The sequence below is a fragment of the Aphelocoma coerulescens genome, chromosome 26, assembly GCF_041296385.1.
Source record: "Aphelocoma coerulescens isolate FSJ_1873_10779 chromosome 26, UR_Acoe_1.0, whole genome shotgun sequence".
NCBI lineage: Eukaryota > Metazoa > Chordata > Aves > Passeriformes > Corvidae > Aphelocoma > Aphelocoma coerulescens.
In genome coordinates, this window is record NC_091039.1 from 3,862,817 (window position 1) to 3,878,103 (window position 15,287).

The following is a 15,287-nucleotide window of genomic DNA, read 5'->3' on the forward strand; positions in this document are numbered from 1 at the left end:
CAAGAAATTAGTTCCATTTTGTGGCAGCAAACAGCATTTTGTATCTGAGAAGCACAGAAGCTACTGAAAAAAATGAGCTTTGCTGAGTTGTACTGAAGCAGAAAAACACTTCTCACAGTGTCTTGGTGAAGACACCCTGAGAAGAATCAAATTCTTGAGGAAACTGCTCCACTAAATTCATTGTTTATAAATAAAATAAAGCCGGACAGTGCAATTGGGATAATCTATTTCATTTTTCCAAAGAATACTTTGGAGGTCCTTCTACCTTTCATCAGACTATTCAGAACCAGTTTCACAAAGATATTTAAGTGCCTAAATCTTATTCTGATTAAAACTTAGAGACTTCCCAGGCACTTAAAAAGAAAAAAAAAAAAAAGAAAGAAAAGATAAAACCCCACAACTAACAAACTTGGAATCACCGTAATTTTTGAAGGTTTGTCTCTAAGCATGCTCCCTGAAACACAAATATCTCCTCTATGTGATTCAGCTGTAAACAGGAAGCAGAAAATTACTATTCCCCTTTGACTACTTATTTAGCCTTGAAACATCCACTGAATAATGCTTTAGGCACTGTTTGTGAACAAATTAAGAGGCCCTAAGAATTTAGATAAGCAGAGTTGATGCGTAACTGACTTCCTCATCTGCTTCAGAGCAAAGTTTTACTTGCTGTGAAATCATATCTGAACTATGAAGAGATTTTGATCAATGTATTTTTTTAAAAAAACTAACAGTGAAACTGTGTTTAACATTTATAGCGATTAAACTGTTGGACTACTCATGAATATTAAAACTCGAAAATTATAAAAAAAATTTAAAGAATGTGCAAGGTAAAATTTATTTTAGTTTTACCTGAATCAGTGATTTTGCCACAGTACAGGGACAAAATAGCAAATTCAAATCATCATCTGGGCATTTGTTAAACCCCTGCACAAACTCCAGAGTTAGCTTCCTATGGGTAGATTTGCAAAGAAGGATTATAAAATCCAGAAGAAACAAAAATTACCGCTAATGTGAAAATACTATTTTTAATTAATAAATCAACTGCCTGCAATTTTCAAAATTACCAAAATTGGTAATGGCTTTGTAACTCACTTGCTTCATACTTCACAGTTGCTTTTCAAACCACTGGTGTTTTGCAGTTTGCTTCATAGACTACGGCCAGAGTGCAAGGTTTTGATGATGAGAACTCATCAGCTGCTGCCTGTCTGTGCACAGGTGCATGATAAAGGATTCAGGAGGCAAAATGATTTCTTTAAAGTCCAGTAGTTGATATTTATTTTTTTCTTTACTCCATGGGTAGTTCTAAACACCACATCTAATTATGTTTTAGTATGAAAATGCCATTTTACAAGATTTTCAAGTCACAAAAAATAACATAGTGTAACTCATCTCCTGTCAGAACACCACATTTCAATCTAAACATATTCCGTACGGAGCCTCAGCATGAAACAGTAATTTTTTAAATTCACGTAACTCCGTGTGGTGACAGGACATTTTCACTGCACATTTGGTCTGGTGTAAGCAGGACTTCAAAGCCGGTGCCAGCATCCAAGTGGGGCACTGCTCACTGCTGAATCACCCACATCAAAAGGGGATTTATCATTGGTGATGTGCAGTTACAACACAGAGCAGATGATCGAGAAGATGATTTCCTTCAGTCTTGATAGAGAATAACAGCAGAAGTCTTTGAAATGAAAGTGGAAGATGTTCCCTCCAGCACCAATCTTGGCAGTCTGCAGAGAAATGAGTTCAGCGAATTTCACACATACACAGAACCATGGAATGGTTTGGTTTGGAAAGGACCTTGAAGGTCATCCAGTTCCACCCTCTGCCATGGGCAGGGACACCTTCCACTATCCCAGCTTGCTCCAAGTCCCGGCCTTGGACACTTACCGGGACAGGGCAGAATGTGTGTGCTCAGGCCATGGCTCTGCCCGGGGGCTCTCAGCAGTGTGTCCCTGGAAGGGCTGTCCCCGCCCGCTCGCAGCTCAGCCGGGCCGGCCGCTGGCACCATTTGCCTGACACAGCCCCGCGGCCCGAGCGCTCGCCGGGGTTTGGCCGCGGGCCCTGCCCGGAGCTCAGGCACGGCGGCAAGAGCGGTCTGAACGGCTTTTCTTTCTCCATGGGCCCGAAGAAAAGCGGTGACACCGACACCGACATCGCCGCCGGTACCGATACCAGCAGCGAAACCGACACCGGCACCAATACTGGTAGCAACACCAACACTGCTACCGACACTGACACCAGCAGCGACAACGGGCACCAACACCAGCACTGACACCGGCACTGAGAGCGGCGCCCAAACCGCTACCAGCACCGGCACCAGCACCGACACCGGCACCGACACCAACATTTGCACCGACACCGACGCCGCCGGCACCACCGACACCGGCACCTCACGGCGCCCGCTGAGGGAGGGCGAAAAGGGCGGGAAACGACGGCGCGCACCCGAGGCGGGAAGGGGCGCGCGGGCCGGCGGCGTTGGCGCCGCCTAGTGGAGATCCCAGAGGTCGCGCAGCGGCGCGGCCAGGCGCGGGTCCCGCGCGCGCAGCGCCCCCGCGTGGGCGTGGCGGAGCGAGCGCAGCTCCGTGAGGCGTCCCAGCAGCCGCGCGAAGCGCTGCGGGTCCCGCGGGTGCTGCAGCTTCGAGTGCTTGTACAGGATCCCCAGCAGCGGCTCCTGCAGCTCCTCCACATGGCGCTTGTCCCTCAGCAGCGGGCGGTCTGCGGGAGAGCGGCGGCACGGAGAGCGCGGTGAGAGCGGGATCCTCCGGGCGCCGCCGCCCCTCACGGTCTGGCCGGCGCCGCCGCGCCTGAGGGGACAAATGGGAGCTCCCCCGGGGCAAGTGACAGCTCGTTGTCACCTTCCCAGCTTACCTGAAAAGAACACTGTTGTTGCTACGAGCAGAGCGTATTCGGTCTCGGTCACTTTGAGTTCTCCCATGGTTCTGTAGAAGCAGAACAGGGCGGTGATGAACTCCTCAGTTATGCCTTGAAAATGGAAAAACCCAACATTTTTTTGTTTTAAAAAAAAAAAAAAGTGCAGAATAATGATGATGTTATCTCAGTGCAGAAACAGTTGCAAATCATCTTTGCCTGAAGGATGCAAGGTGACCCTCCCTGGATCCATCCGGATCACTGTGTCCGGTTCTGGGCTCCCCAGGACAAGGGACATGGAGCTCCTGGAGCAGGTCCAGCCAAGGCTGTGGAGGTCACGAGGGGACTGGGGCATCTCTCTTACAGGGAAATGGTGAATGCTTGGACTCCATGATCTTAGAGGTCTTTTCCAAGCTAAGCGATTCTATGATTCTGTGAAGGGCTGAGGGAGCTGGGGCTGAGAAGGTCCCTGAGCCCTGGGTGTCCCTGGCTGCAGGGAGGGCTCTGAGCAGGCTCTGCTCTGGGGCCCAGCGATGGCACCAGAGGAACGGGCAGGAACCGATGCACAGGAAGCTCCACCTGAACATGAGAAAGAACTTCTTTCCTGTGAGGCAACAGATTGCCCAGAGAGGGTGTGGAGTCTCCCTCATTGGAGGTATTCCAGACCCATCTGGATATAATCCTGTGCCATGTGCTCTGGGATGACCCTGCTGGAGCAGGGAGGTTGGATGAGGTGACCCACTGTGGTCCCTTCCAACCTCACCCATTCTGTGATTCTGTAATTCAGTGATTCAGTGAATCTTTTAAGGCTCGGGGCTGTTCCATTGCATGAAATAGTCAACAAACTTTGTGGAAACAATGTTAATTGCTAAAATAATAACAAAAGTTGTATTGCAGTTGTACTGTGGATCTTTGAATGTAACTCAAGGCTGTATAGTGGGATGTAAGCAAACATGAACACACCTCTTCCTGCCATGAAGATGCAATGCCAGTGTGTAATACCTGAAGATGTAATACCAGAGCAGCTCAAGGGAGAGGGAGAGGAGAAGGGAAGGGAGAGAAGAGGAAGAAGAGAGGAAAGGAGCTGGAGCAGTGGCCATAGGGACAGTGTATCTCGGTGTAATCAAAAATAGGGCTAGTAAATCCAAGCATTCACAGTATTCAGATTCTGAGACCTCTGTTACCTGTGGTAGTAGTAGAAGTTGGCCTCTCTTCATTATGACACATTTCCATGGAATAAATATTGTTTTTATCAAGGTTTTGAACATGACAACATGTCCCGTGATCTGAAAGTCTTACATGACCTGGAACAAGGCAGATGACAGTTCCCAGTCAAGCTTAAAGTGATCTTAAATATTTGTCTGTATCATTGCTGAAAGTGCATTAATTTTTTCCAGATCCGTGCAGGTATAAAATCCTTTTTGGCATCTGGCTCCAGGTTCTTTGGTTGCATTTTTGTTGGTCAAGGTCTCTTGTGTTAAATTTGACACAATATGTAATATGTAATCAATATAGCTGATATTATCCACCCACCCCACGATGATTGCAAATCAGGTATTTGAAACGTACTTTCACTGGTGGATGGCTGGCACTCGCTCATTCTTTGGTTGTAAATTTGGGCTGATCTCAAGAACATCGCCTCCACTGTGGACCCTTTCAGCAGAGCAATCTGGTCCTCACTGGCTAAACTCTCAAACCCTGCAGAGAAAGGTGCATGTTTAGTATCAAGGAAGGCTGGGCCTGCCTTTAAGCCCCCAACATGATGTGAAAAAAATGGTTTTTTTCTTAATAAATGCCTTTACTGGAAAGGAGCAGCCATAGTTGAATGAAGCATGTGCCAAAGACTTGGGATCTTTCCTGCTAGTTTGCGGGTTAGACAATTAAAAAGGAAAAAAAAAAGGGAGGGGGCAGTTTTCAGTGTTAAAAGAGTCGCAGGAAGATACAAGTAAAAATTTTGGGACTAAGCAAGATGTTATCAAAACCTTCTTCCTCATATCTGATAATTATCACATGGGCTAATACCTGATAAATCTGCTACATTGTTTAGTGACTGTGGATACTCCCCTTCATTCATTGTTATATTATTTTCTTTTTAGAAGTCGTGTTAATCTTTTGACAAGTTCATTGTCTGCACTTGTAATTCAAGAGCAAAGGAACTTTACTGATTTTTTTCTTAAACCTGATCAAAGCAGGATATGTAACACAAGAAAACAGACAGCCCTTCCTTCAGCTCTGTCCCACAGAGATGCTAAATTACATCAAATACCTGCTTTAGATATGGTGATTGACCTTTGTCGGTGAGTTTTGCAAAGAAAAATTATCACCCTCCCTATTAAATGTTGCTTTGTCAACTTTACATTGAAATGCAGTGAATTTAATTGCATGTTCCTTTGTCCTTTGTGAAGGAAAATATGAATAAGAACACCTGGTTAAGTCCCTTCTGTGCTGCCTTTTCCTTTGAAGGAACATCTGTTTTTTCCTTTGATGATTATGATAAATTGCAAACTCAACTGGATTTCAGAGAATGTGGTGAGATAGTAATTCCCTCAAGGTGGTATTTTGAGGTCCATGTGCTTCCAGAAAATGTCTCTACTCCATGGCAGAAATGGAGAAGAAATCTAATTATAGCAATGTTTTGAACTGAAAGCCTCTAAGTTATCCTCATGACACATAAGTGGCAAGTGAGAAGTACAAATAATCAGTTTAAAGCCTTTTCTTTAAGCTTGTATTTTTCTCGGGTTCATGCCATCAGTTTGGTTTGGTTCCTGTAACATTCCCCAAAGGAAGAAACTTACCTGGGAGTCTTTTTGTGAAATCCACCAACACTTGGACATGGACAACGGCTGTCTCAGACAGACGGAGAAAACTTTCCTCAGGACTTGCAGTTTCCTGTAGCTGCATGAAAGGGCATTTGGGCATTGGATACAGCCAAAATACATGACAACAATAACTTAGCAATGCAGGCTGGGTGTGCTGGATACCTACAAACTTCTTGGCTTCCTCAAGGGGTATTGTGTATTTTTGGTGTGCTGCTACAATGTGGTCAAGAAGCTGATGTTCTCCTGGAGTAAGTTCCATCTTCTCTGGGATCTGTTAAAAAACCAAACCAATCAAGTGGCAGTGACTTGGGGTAAGAATAAGTGATAAAAAAAGATATTTAAAATAGAAAAATATCCCACTTTTCCAGATCTTGTTGTAGATGATACTTGCTTACTATTCAGTCCCTCATCTTCCAGCTTTATGTTGCAAAGGAAACCACTCTTCTGCTTGAAATTCTTCCTGAGTCGCTTTGACTTACACTGGACTTCAGTGAGCAAACCTGTGAGGTGTGAAGTGGCCATCAGTGCTTGCATTTTCAATTAATTACAGTTTGAAATCATCACTTTTGTTAGAGATAACACCAGTCTTGCATCACAGAAGCTGTCAACTATAATGAACTATGTTTCCTAGAGAATGTGGCCCTGTGTTACTTATCAGGTGAGCTGATGTTCAGTAGCCACCAAAGGCCTGAGGGTCTGTAGTCATCTTTGTCCTTGTGGCTCTGTGACGAACAGGCATCAGAATTTTTCATCAAAGCCCATCATGCCATTTTTATTTAATTTATTTAATTTTTTCCCCCATACTCTAAAGCTCATCTCATCTGCTCACTGCTGTCCTGACAAGACTCAGGATATTTATCTCCTCTTGTTAGTACTTTCTTTTTTTTTCTTGTACTGTCTTTGAACAACAGTTCTCTTAAGGTGAGGGGATACTTCCCAAGCTTCTGCACACCAAGATGCTACCACAGTCTCTAAAGTTAATTTTCCTACAGCCAAATGAAGTTCAGATCAGTATCACTGGGAAGGGATTGACTTTGGAAAAGGTTTTATCCGCGGTGATTAGTAAAGAATCCAGCAAGCAGGAGCACTTACATTCTGCCAGCATTCCCACAGCTTTGCACTTCTTGAGGCGGCACTCCTGGCACTTCCTCCTCATGTACATGTCCATCTCGCAGTGCCCCCCGCTCTTGCAGCGGTACACAGCGTTCTTGGTTATGCTGCGCCGGAAAAAGCCTGGGAACAAGGCCCAGGTTATGGCTGAAGCAATCTAAGCAGGTTCATCTCAGAGTGAGTTAAAGATGTCTGCCGGGTTTGGTTGGGTTTTTAAAATGGAAACATCACCTTGATTTTAAATTTGCTTTTTAAAAATATAGTTATGTTCGGTTCTTTCTGACTGATGTTAACTGATGTTTTCCCTACATAGAATCATAGAATATGCTGAGCTGGAAGGGACCCACAAAGATCATCCAGTCCAACCCCTGGCCCTGCACAGACACCCCAACAATCCCACCCTGTGCATGTTGTCCAAACGCTCCTGGAGCTCTGGCAGCCCTGGGGCCGTGCCCATTCCCTGGGGAGCCTGGGCAGTGCCCAGCAGCCTCTGGAGGAAGAGCCTTTCCTCATCTCCAACCTAACCCTCCCTGACACAGCTCTGGCTGCTCCCTTGAGTCTTGTGCCTGGTCACAGAGAGCAAAGATCAGAGCTGCCCCTTATGAGACAGCTCCCATACAAACAAGTTAAAATATAATTAGCAAGTAATTACTACTTGCTTTTATTCGATTTTAGTAATAAGTAAAATTAATAATGCTGGAGTAAATCTCTAAGAAATGTTCATGAGAAAACCAGCACCTGCTTAAACTGACACTGTTCTAGCCAGTCATCAATGCAAAAATGAGATGCTTAAAGTTCTCGTATTAAATACAGACTGTGAAAATATTTCTTCAAGGAATGTTATAAAAATGTGAATCTGGAGTAAGCATATTAGATAAGGGGTTCATCAGATAAATTAAAAGCCACTGTAGAAACACCAGCACAAAACCCAGCCAAATCCGTTTGCCTCAATCCCAGCTGTGGAAGGTTGCACTGAGGCCCTGTGTCCTTGCTCACCTTTGCAGCCCTCGCAGGTCAGTGCGTTGTAGTGGTACCCCGAAGCCTTGTCCCCACACACCACACACAGCTCCTCCTGTCCCTTCAGCCTCACCGAGTGGTTTAACCTGGGCCTCTTTAGCCCCTGGTACCCCCCGTCCTCCACGTGGGGAGCCAAGAAGGGGCCTTTGCTGAGCTCGCAGCTGCTGCCGACACAGGGCCCCTCAGGGTACGGGGGATCCAGGCTGTAGGAGCCGTATGGGGATGGGGCAGGCTGGGACTGCAGGGCTGGAACTGGGACTGCTGAGTACTGGCAGTAAGGGGCAGCCTGGAAATCCGGGTCCTGCAGCTGGTAGTTCATGTGCTCTGGTAAAACATCTGTGACGGGGGAAATCGAAAGTGGAATAAAAGCCTGGAGAATTTCTCTGGCTGCTCCAAAGTTTAAAAACATTTTGTAGCTTTAGTAACATAAATATTAGAGGAACACATTTTCAGAAGGGAAATCTGACACATTCTATTTAAATGTGCCACCTGTAATGTGCTTAAGTGAAATCTTAAATGTAGCAAAAATGGCTCAGTAACGGCTTGAGCAATATCATGTGGGTGCCACTGGATTAGTGTTAGGAGATAATTAAATATCACTTGTCATCTGATGGCACAGCAGCCTTCAGATCTTACTCCTGAGGGTTGTTTTTATTAGTCATCCACACTACAGTCAAATATCTTCCATAAGTGAATTTTTTAATGAGTGAAGTGTTTGTTACTGATAGATATCTCAGGCATCACTTTGAAAATGGGATCTGAGAAAAATGGTGTAGATATTAGAGAGTACTGCAAATTACTGTGACAGGAGTCTTAAAGTTGAACTTCAGAGGAGTAAAAAGCAGAGACTTGTTTTATTTAGTATTTTCCCACACATGTGTCTTTATAGTTATGAGATTTTAGTTTAGTAAAATGTAGATACAGAATTACAAAGAGAGTTTCTTCCTGCCTTTTTGTCTGTTGAGTTTTAATTTTATCCAGGCTCCCTTAAATACACACAGCTATACCAAAGAAAGCCTGTGCCACATGCATCATGTTTCATTCTTCCTTTGGGATTATTAAAATCTCTATAAAAACAAATTGGAAAGATTTTTAAAAACAGTTTGGAGGTTTTTTTCCTTTTAGTGGGCTTTGGGTCCTGCCTTTAGTCTTCCAGAATCAAATTAGTTATTGCAATTATAGTTACATAAGATATAGAACAGGCATTATCTATTTATAATGCACCTGGAATACTGTAATAAAACCTGTATCTTCTCCATGCAAGTCAAAGGGAGACAGCACTGGGAATGTTTATATGGAATGCTCAGTCAGAATAATCACATTGTGCTCAAAAGTCTGTATGAGCACACAGTAATAGATTCCAATACACTTTCAGTGCGAGCTTGGTAAGAGCTTTCAAGTGCTTTAAAGATCAATTAAAATGAAGAAAAAAAAAAAAAAATTCCCACAGGTGTTCATTTTCCCGTATTTCCAGAGTACAAAACTTGCTTTACTCACCATAGTACTGGATGGGCTCGGGGAGGCCGTACCCGTCAGGGACGGTGACAAATGTGTTGGCCATGTTCTGCTCCCAGCTGCACTGCTTCATTCACTCTACTGGGGGATCAGCCTTTAAATGGCAACCTGGAGAAAGGGGAAAGGAAGAGAAACATCCCATGGGAAAGAATTATTGGGTAGGGTCAGATACAGAGGTAAAACCAGAAAACTCCAGAATATGGGAGAGTTTTCAGATCATAAGAAAATCAGATGTCTGTGTGAAGTCACACAGCACCCTCCGTGAGGCTACAAAATGTTTGAGTGTCCCAGTATTACAGGTTCAGGGTAAAACTCTTTCCTAAATTTCCAAGTTATAATTAGAAATGTTTTGCTCTGAGTTTTACACAAAACCATGTGGGGGAATTGGGCTAATCACTAGAAAATTCTCTAGTTCAGGGAAGGTTAAAAGGAGCTTCACTGGATAGAATAAACTTGCTTTGAGCATGAATTAGAGCATTTGCTCTAGTGTGCATGTGAGACTGTTCTGTTTGTGCACAAAGATGGGCTTTTAATGAGTTTATTTCATTCACTTTTTATGCAGAGTTGAAGCAAGGAAAATAGCATGGAAAGGCCAACATGGAATATCTGTTCTTTGTCATTTAAGTACTCATTTATGCAGTAAAAGTCAACTTTGCCTTGCTTAAGTACTGCCTGAATGACACTTCCTGTGTTCCTTTAACGGTGTAAAGTATGCAGTGAAGACCAAAAATACCGATTTTCTATAGGATGTGCTGCCTCTAAAGAGCCTTTCACTGTCCCTCGGTCTTTGAAGGAGCCTGGGCTCCTGGCTGGATTTGTTGACATTCCCAGTAACAAAGTGCACTGAGAGCTCACAGTGACACAGTGAGAAGAGCTGCTGTGCTTGGAGCTCAAAACTTACCTCGTTTTTCAGTAGTTTGAATTATAAATTCAAATTTAGAGAGAGGTTCTGAAAATGTGTGCTCTAAAATATCTTAAAAGAGTTTTAGAAAAAAAAAGTCAGTATGGACAGTGGCACAAGCTGGGTTTGAGTTCACATACCTACAGCAAACCTCTGGTATTGCTTAGAATTGAGAAGTAACAGAGTAGCCATTAGAGGAATAAGTAAGAATATTTTCCTTGCCCCCTTGCCCCTCTGCATGTGTGGGATGTGGCCATAGGTTCAACTTCTGCTGAGCCAAAGGGCTGTAAGAGACAATTTGCCCATGAACCACTCACAGGCTTTCCCTGAGCAGACAGGAAGGATAGAAAAGATGAAAAATGCATGGAAGTGTTTGGAAAATACAGCAAATCCAGCTGGTATTCTGCAATGGGATTCTCTGCAGAATTTACAGCAAGCTGGGCTTAAAGATCTTCCCTGAAGGACTCAAAAGGTGGGGTTTGTGCTATACCTGTACCTTGCTGCAGCTGAGACAATGAATGGATCACCCCAGGGAATCTGAAGTCCTGATTGGAAAAAACACACATCTCTTCCCCCAAACTGGACAGAGCTTTGGGGCTGACCACTTTCGCTTCATGTTGTCAGCAGAAGGTGAAAGGATGCAGTGAGGCTGGAATGCTGGGGGTTTGTTATCTCTGCTAGTAAATATTTGTTTGAGAGAAAAATGAGTCACTGAATCATGAGGTCTTATCAGTTAGATCAATTTGGCCTGGGCAAAGTCTACATTTTTTCCCAAAAATGTGTGTTTGCTGAAGAAATGTGTTTCTGAATTCCAGTGGATTCTTTAAATAAAAACCATAATTGAGTAGTAGATAAAAAAAAAGATACACTGATCCAGTCTAATAAAAACAGTATATTGGGAGTATGAAGTACCAAATGTAAGGCGGTCAATTGCTTAAACATTCTAAATCTTGGAAGCAGATTTTCCTTAGGCAAAGTTTTCTCAGCTTAGATATTGTATGAGAAAGCATTTAGCCCTTCTTACTGATTTTTATGGCCAATAACAGTAATGAGGTGCAACTACAAAATTTCCAGCTTAGACTGAGACTTTGTAAACTGAAATCTTAAATTAAGAGGATGTTAGAACAGTGTGAATAGTAAATCCAACGGTTGCCTGAGGAATGCTCTACTGTCTTTGAATTAGACTTATGCGTGAACATTAAGAGTTTCATTTTCTGACATTTGAGAATTTAGTGTTGGCAAGCTAGTCCTTCTGATAAAACAAAGCATTGGGCTCTTTAAAGCAAAAAAGGAAAAAAAAGAAAGAATAGAATAAGATATGTAAGGAAGGAACTTCATTTCCTAGACCAGGCAAGTTTTGATTATTTATGAGTGACTGTGAGAATTGTGTGTTCCAACCTTTGCCTCACCCCTGGTGAGTGAGGCAGCACCAGGGAGGCCTCCTCCAAACTGCAGCAGTCCCTGGGATTCTGTGATCCATGTGCTGCTCTCCCCAAGGTTCTGTAGCCATCCCAAACCCCTCACGCCTCACGGGACTGAGCCGTGACCTGCGGGACATTTCCCCAGCCCTCACAGATGCTCGTTAACCCTGTGCCAGGCAAGGGAATTCTGCACGTGCCCAGCACAGTGAAGCTGCTGACAGAAGGTAGCAGACATGCCCAGGTGTAATGTCCAAAACAGGAACTGGGACAAAGCTGAAATAAGATTGGAGCAACAGGTTCAGATGTTTGGGGCAGTTGCAGCCATGCCATTCCCAAAACAAAATGGTTTGTGCCCATTTTTCTCTTTTCCATGTGTTCCCGATATTACCACACGTTTGTGCATGAGTGCTTTAAAAGGAAGCAAAAATCTAAATACATTCCCAGAGAGGATGCATAAAGGTCTTTAGCCTAAAAAGTGGAAATAACTGGGAACAAAAGATGAATTTTTTAATTACTTGTTTTGTAGAATCCCAAGCAGAAACACACATAGGGTGGGAGTCTTCAGTCCTCACTCACGCAGACTGAGCTGACAGAAAATGTCACCTGCGTAAGGCACACGCTGTTCCCGCTTTTCCTTCTTTCACTGGGCATTTTCACAGTGAAATCCTGACCAGGTGGGGAGAATGGTGTTTTTTGGAAGAGGTGACTTACACTCAAGGTGGCTTAAGCATGTTTGAAAATGTTGTGCTTTTATAGGCTTAGTTTTGCCAGTCCTCATCTTCTGAACTACAAACGTTCAGTATAAAGCAGAATGTGTTGATTCAAGGGCTTGGTTATCCATCAAATGCAGGAATTTAGTTCTTAGTCCCAACTGAAAGACTTGACAACTTATCAAAAATTGAATCCACTAAAGAAAAAAAAAAGCCATTGATTGATAAAAGTAAAGTAGAACCATAAACGTACACATTCAGACTAGAATCTGAACTGTACCTCTATTTATTGCTATTTATGGCGAAAGATGTGGGGTTTATCATTTTTATTGCTATAAAACCCCATATCATAAAGCAACATATCATCAACTTATCAAATTTATTGTGATACAAAACATCCTTCATGGAGCAGGGACACAGGGAGCCCTTTCAGAGGTCGGTACTGACAGTGCTTTAGCTGCTATCGTAAATATTTTGACAGTTGAGTCATGGGGAAAATTTTTGTTTACAGAGAATTTTAGGAACTCGAGCTGAAGGTCTTCACCATCTAGCACACCTTGGGGCACATTAACAGTCACGTAGTGGAACTCAGAGCACGTTTCAGGCTTGGGTTTAATCGCTGTACTTTGCTTGCTGCTGGAAGGCATTTTTTTTTAATTTGCAAAAATTTAAACCAAAAACTGAACAAAAAATGAACTAAGCATAATCAGTACCAAGTAGGTGTGATGCCAGCCGACCTATTCCATTCCACTCAAGCAGTTCAGTAATCACTGCTTAATTAAAGAATGATTTTGCAGGGGAAATTGTAGGATCACTTGATTGATCCTGTATGCAGCTTACATGCATCATTAAGGGTTTTCCTGTTCCTCTTGGTTTCAATGTGCCAAGAAGCTCCCCAAAGCTGCTCTTTGAAGAAATTCCACTTCTCTTCTTATTAAATGTGTTCCTTCCAGGTCATATAATAACCATAATAGGAACTGGCTTGTTTCACCAATGGACTGCGTTGCAATTCTCTTGAAATTTTCCTTTGGAATTGTTATTCTGTGAATAATTACTTCAAAGGCATAACCTTTATACATTGTAAAATAAGAGGTTAGAGATTGTTTGAAACTCAAAGCTTTCTGGGCATTTTTGGGAAGAGAAACAAATAATTGAATTTAAAAGTTGTTTTTCTTCACTTTGTGTGTCAAATGAAGTTCTGTTGGAACAGATCCTTGGCTGTAGAATACCAGGTTTAAAACTGCCTGTCTTCCGTTTTCATTTAGTCAGATGATTTTTAAAAAGAGGAAAAAAGGAGGTGAAGAAGAAAAAAGCCCAGTGCCTGGAATATTTTCACATAGCAAATTGATGTATGGCTTGAGCACCAATTTATAACCCCAGAGCATGCAGAGAAGGAAATTAAATACTCACGGTGGTTGCAGGGAGCTGCTCTCTGCCAGCACAGAGTCCGTCGGGCTGCAGTGCCGGTCCCAGCTCTGCTCCAGCTGGAGCAAAGCAGGCCTTTCCCTATTTATCAGTTTGTGTGCACACCCCGGGCTCCAGACACTCGGCAGAGCAACGCTGCGGCTCCGAGACACGAACTTCCCACACAGCTCCTCTGGGGTCGGAGCAAGGGCAGCTGCGAGCCCACATAAATCAAATCAGAACTGGGTCATCAGGGACAGAGGCTATGGGGACCCTCACGTCACCGCTTCCCAGAGTCCTCCCTGGCCCAGCACAAAGATTCTGCTTTCTTGCTAGAATTCAAAATTCTCCCATTTTGATTGCTTCACCTTGACATGTCTGGGGTGGTGATGGAAAATGTTCAATTCCCAAGCAGTAAAAATATTGCAGTAGAATTATTTGGAGATTTTTACGTGACATAATAATTTAATTTGGAAAGGCTGGATTAGGCCAGGGCTTCCAAACACCAAACATTTACTTTGTCCTCTGTGTTCTGATCTGGACATCCCTGTGGTGATGCAGCACACACCAGGCTCACACTAAGTTCATTGGTATATTCAGTGAACTTAAGTTCATGTTGCTGTTAACTCAGCAAAATTTCATTCCTAAAACCCCAACTATTTCCATTATTAATAACTTCTTATAAATTAGTACTGCAATTTGATATGTTCATTGTTTCCTAGGTATATGTGACCTTTTGGATAGGGAATTGTCTTGTTAGGTATTGTGCTGTTCCAGTGCTCCCAGCAGGCTGCAAATCTCCTCACTCCAATGGAGCTCACCTGCCTTCTGTGTGACATCAGTTCTCCATTCACCTCAGGAAAAACTGGTTCTGTTGGATGCTGCATGGAATTAGATAGGAAAAGGAAAATATAATTTCCTGTTGGGTATCTTACAACAAAGTCACTTATAAATAGTCTTTTGGGACAGTAGGTTTTCATGGGTACACAGTAAACTGACACCACCCTTCAAAGGAGGGACATATTTATATTCCATGGGCTCCAGAGAAGAGCAGCCCTAAGGCTGCTTATTTCCATGTGCCATTTAGGAATCTGTCTTTGGAGGGGAGTGGGTGAGTCTTTCAAGAACAAACAGCATTGACTGATAAATATTATTTGAGCATATTATGGGGTTTTCTAAGTTTTCAGATGTCCTGCATTGATCACATATGGTGACGGGGGCTGGAATGCAGTGATTATGCAGTAGAGACAAAGATAATGATGTTGTAAGCTTAATTATGATCAGCACTTGTCTTTCTGGTAAAAACAGCCTCATACAGAAACTTGCCAAGTTGCCAAAAACTTGAAAAGTAAAACTGAAGGTTTTACAATTGACAAAACAAATATTTTTTTTTAACAGCAGTATCTCTTTCACAATACCCCATTGGCTTTTTCATCCAGCCTTTCTCATGAAAGTTGGAAAAACAAGTAAAGGTTTGTGAAATATTGTGGTTATCTTTTAAATGCTACTGACTTTT

General features: G+C 43.1%; 1 protein-coding gene across 2 annotated transcripts; it reads right to left on the bottom strand.

The window, feature by feature from the left end:
- Window positions 1-931: 931 nt before the first annotated feature.
- LOC138098905 (bile acid receptor-like) lies at window positions 932-14,014 on the bottom strand. Of its 2 annotated transcripts, none has more exons than XM_068995812.1 (11): window positions 13,778-14,014; window positions 9,318-9,443; window positions 7,800-8,156; window positions 6,786-6,926; window positions 6,054-6,193; window positions 5,860-5,964; window positions 5,670-5,769; window positions 4,444-4,572; window positions 4,059-4,178; window positions 2,875-2,988; window positions 932-2,721 (listed from the first exon to the last, which is right to left on the bottom strand). In XM_068995812.1, the coding sequence occupies exons 2-11, from the start codon at window positions 9,406-9,408 to the stop codon at window positions 2,492-2,494; spliced, it is 1,527 nt and encodes a 508-aa protein (XP_068851913.1). In that variant the 5' UTR covers window positions 9,409-9,443; window positions 13,778-14,014; the 3' UTR covers window positions 932-2,491. The 2 variants fall into 2 exon arrangements, with proteins under 2 accessions (XP_068851913.1, XP_068851914.1); XM_068995813.1 differs by lacking the exon at window positions 13,778-14,014 and adding an exon at window positions 10,733-11,060.
- Window positions 14,015-15,287: the final 1,273 nt, after the last annotated feature.

Bases quoted from the DNA above. Each gene is read 5' to 3' on its own strand.
- LOC138098905 (XM_068995812.1), bottom strand. From the start codon at position 9,408: ATGAAGCAGTGCAGCTGGGAGCAGAACATGGCCAACACATTTGTCACC. The intron at 8,157-9,317 runs GTGAGTAAAGCA...CCCCCGTCACAG, and splicing joins CGAGCCCATCCAGTACTATG to ATGTTTTACCAGAGCACATG. The intron at 2,722-2,874 runs GTAAGCTGGGAA...GCTCTCCCGCAG, and splicing joins AACAACAGTGTTCTTTTCAG to ACCGCCCGCTGCTGAGGGAC.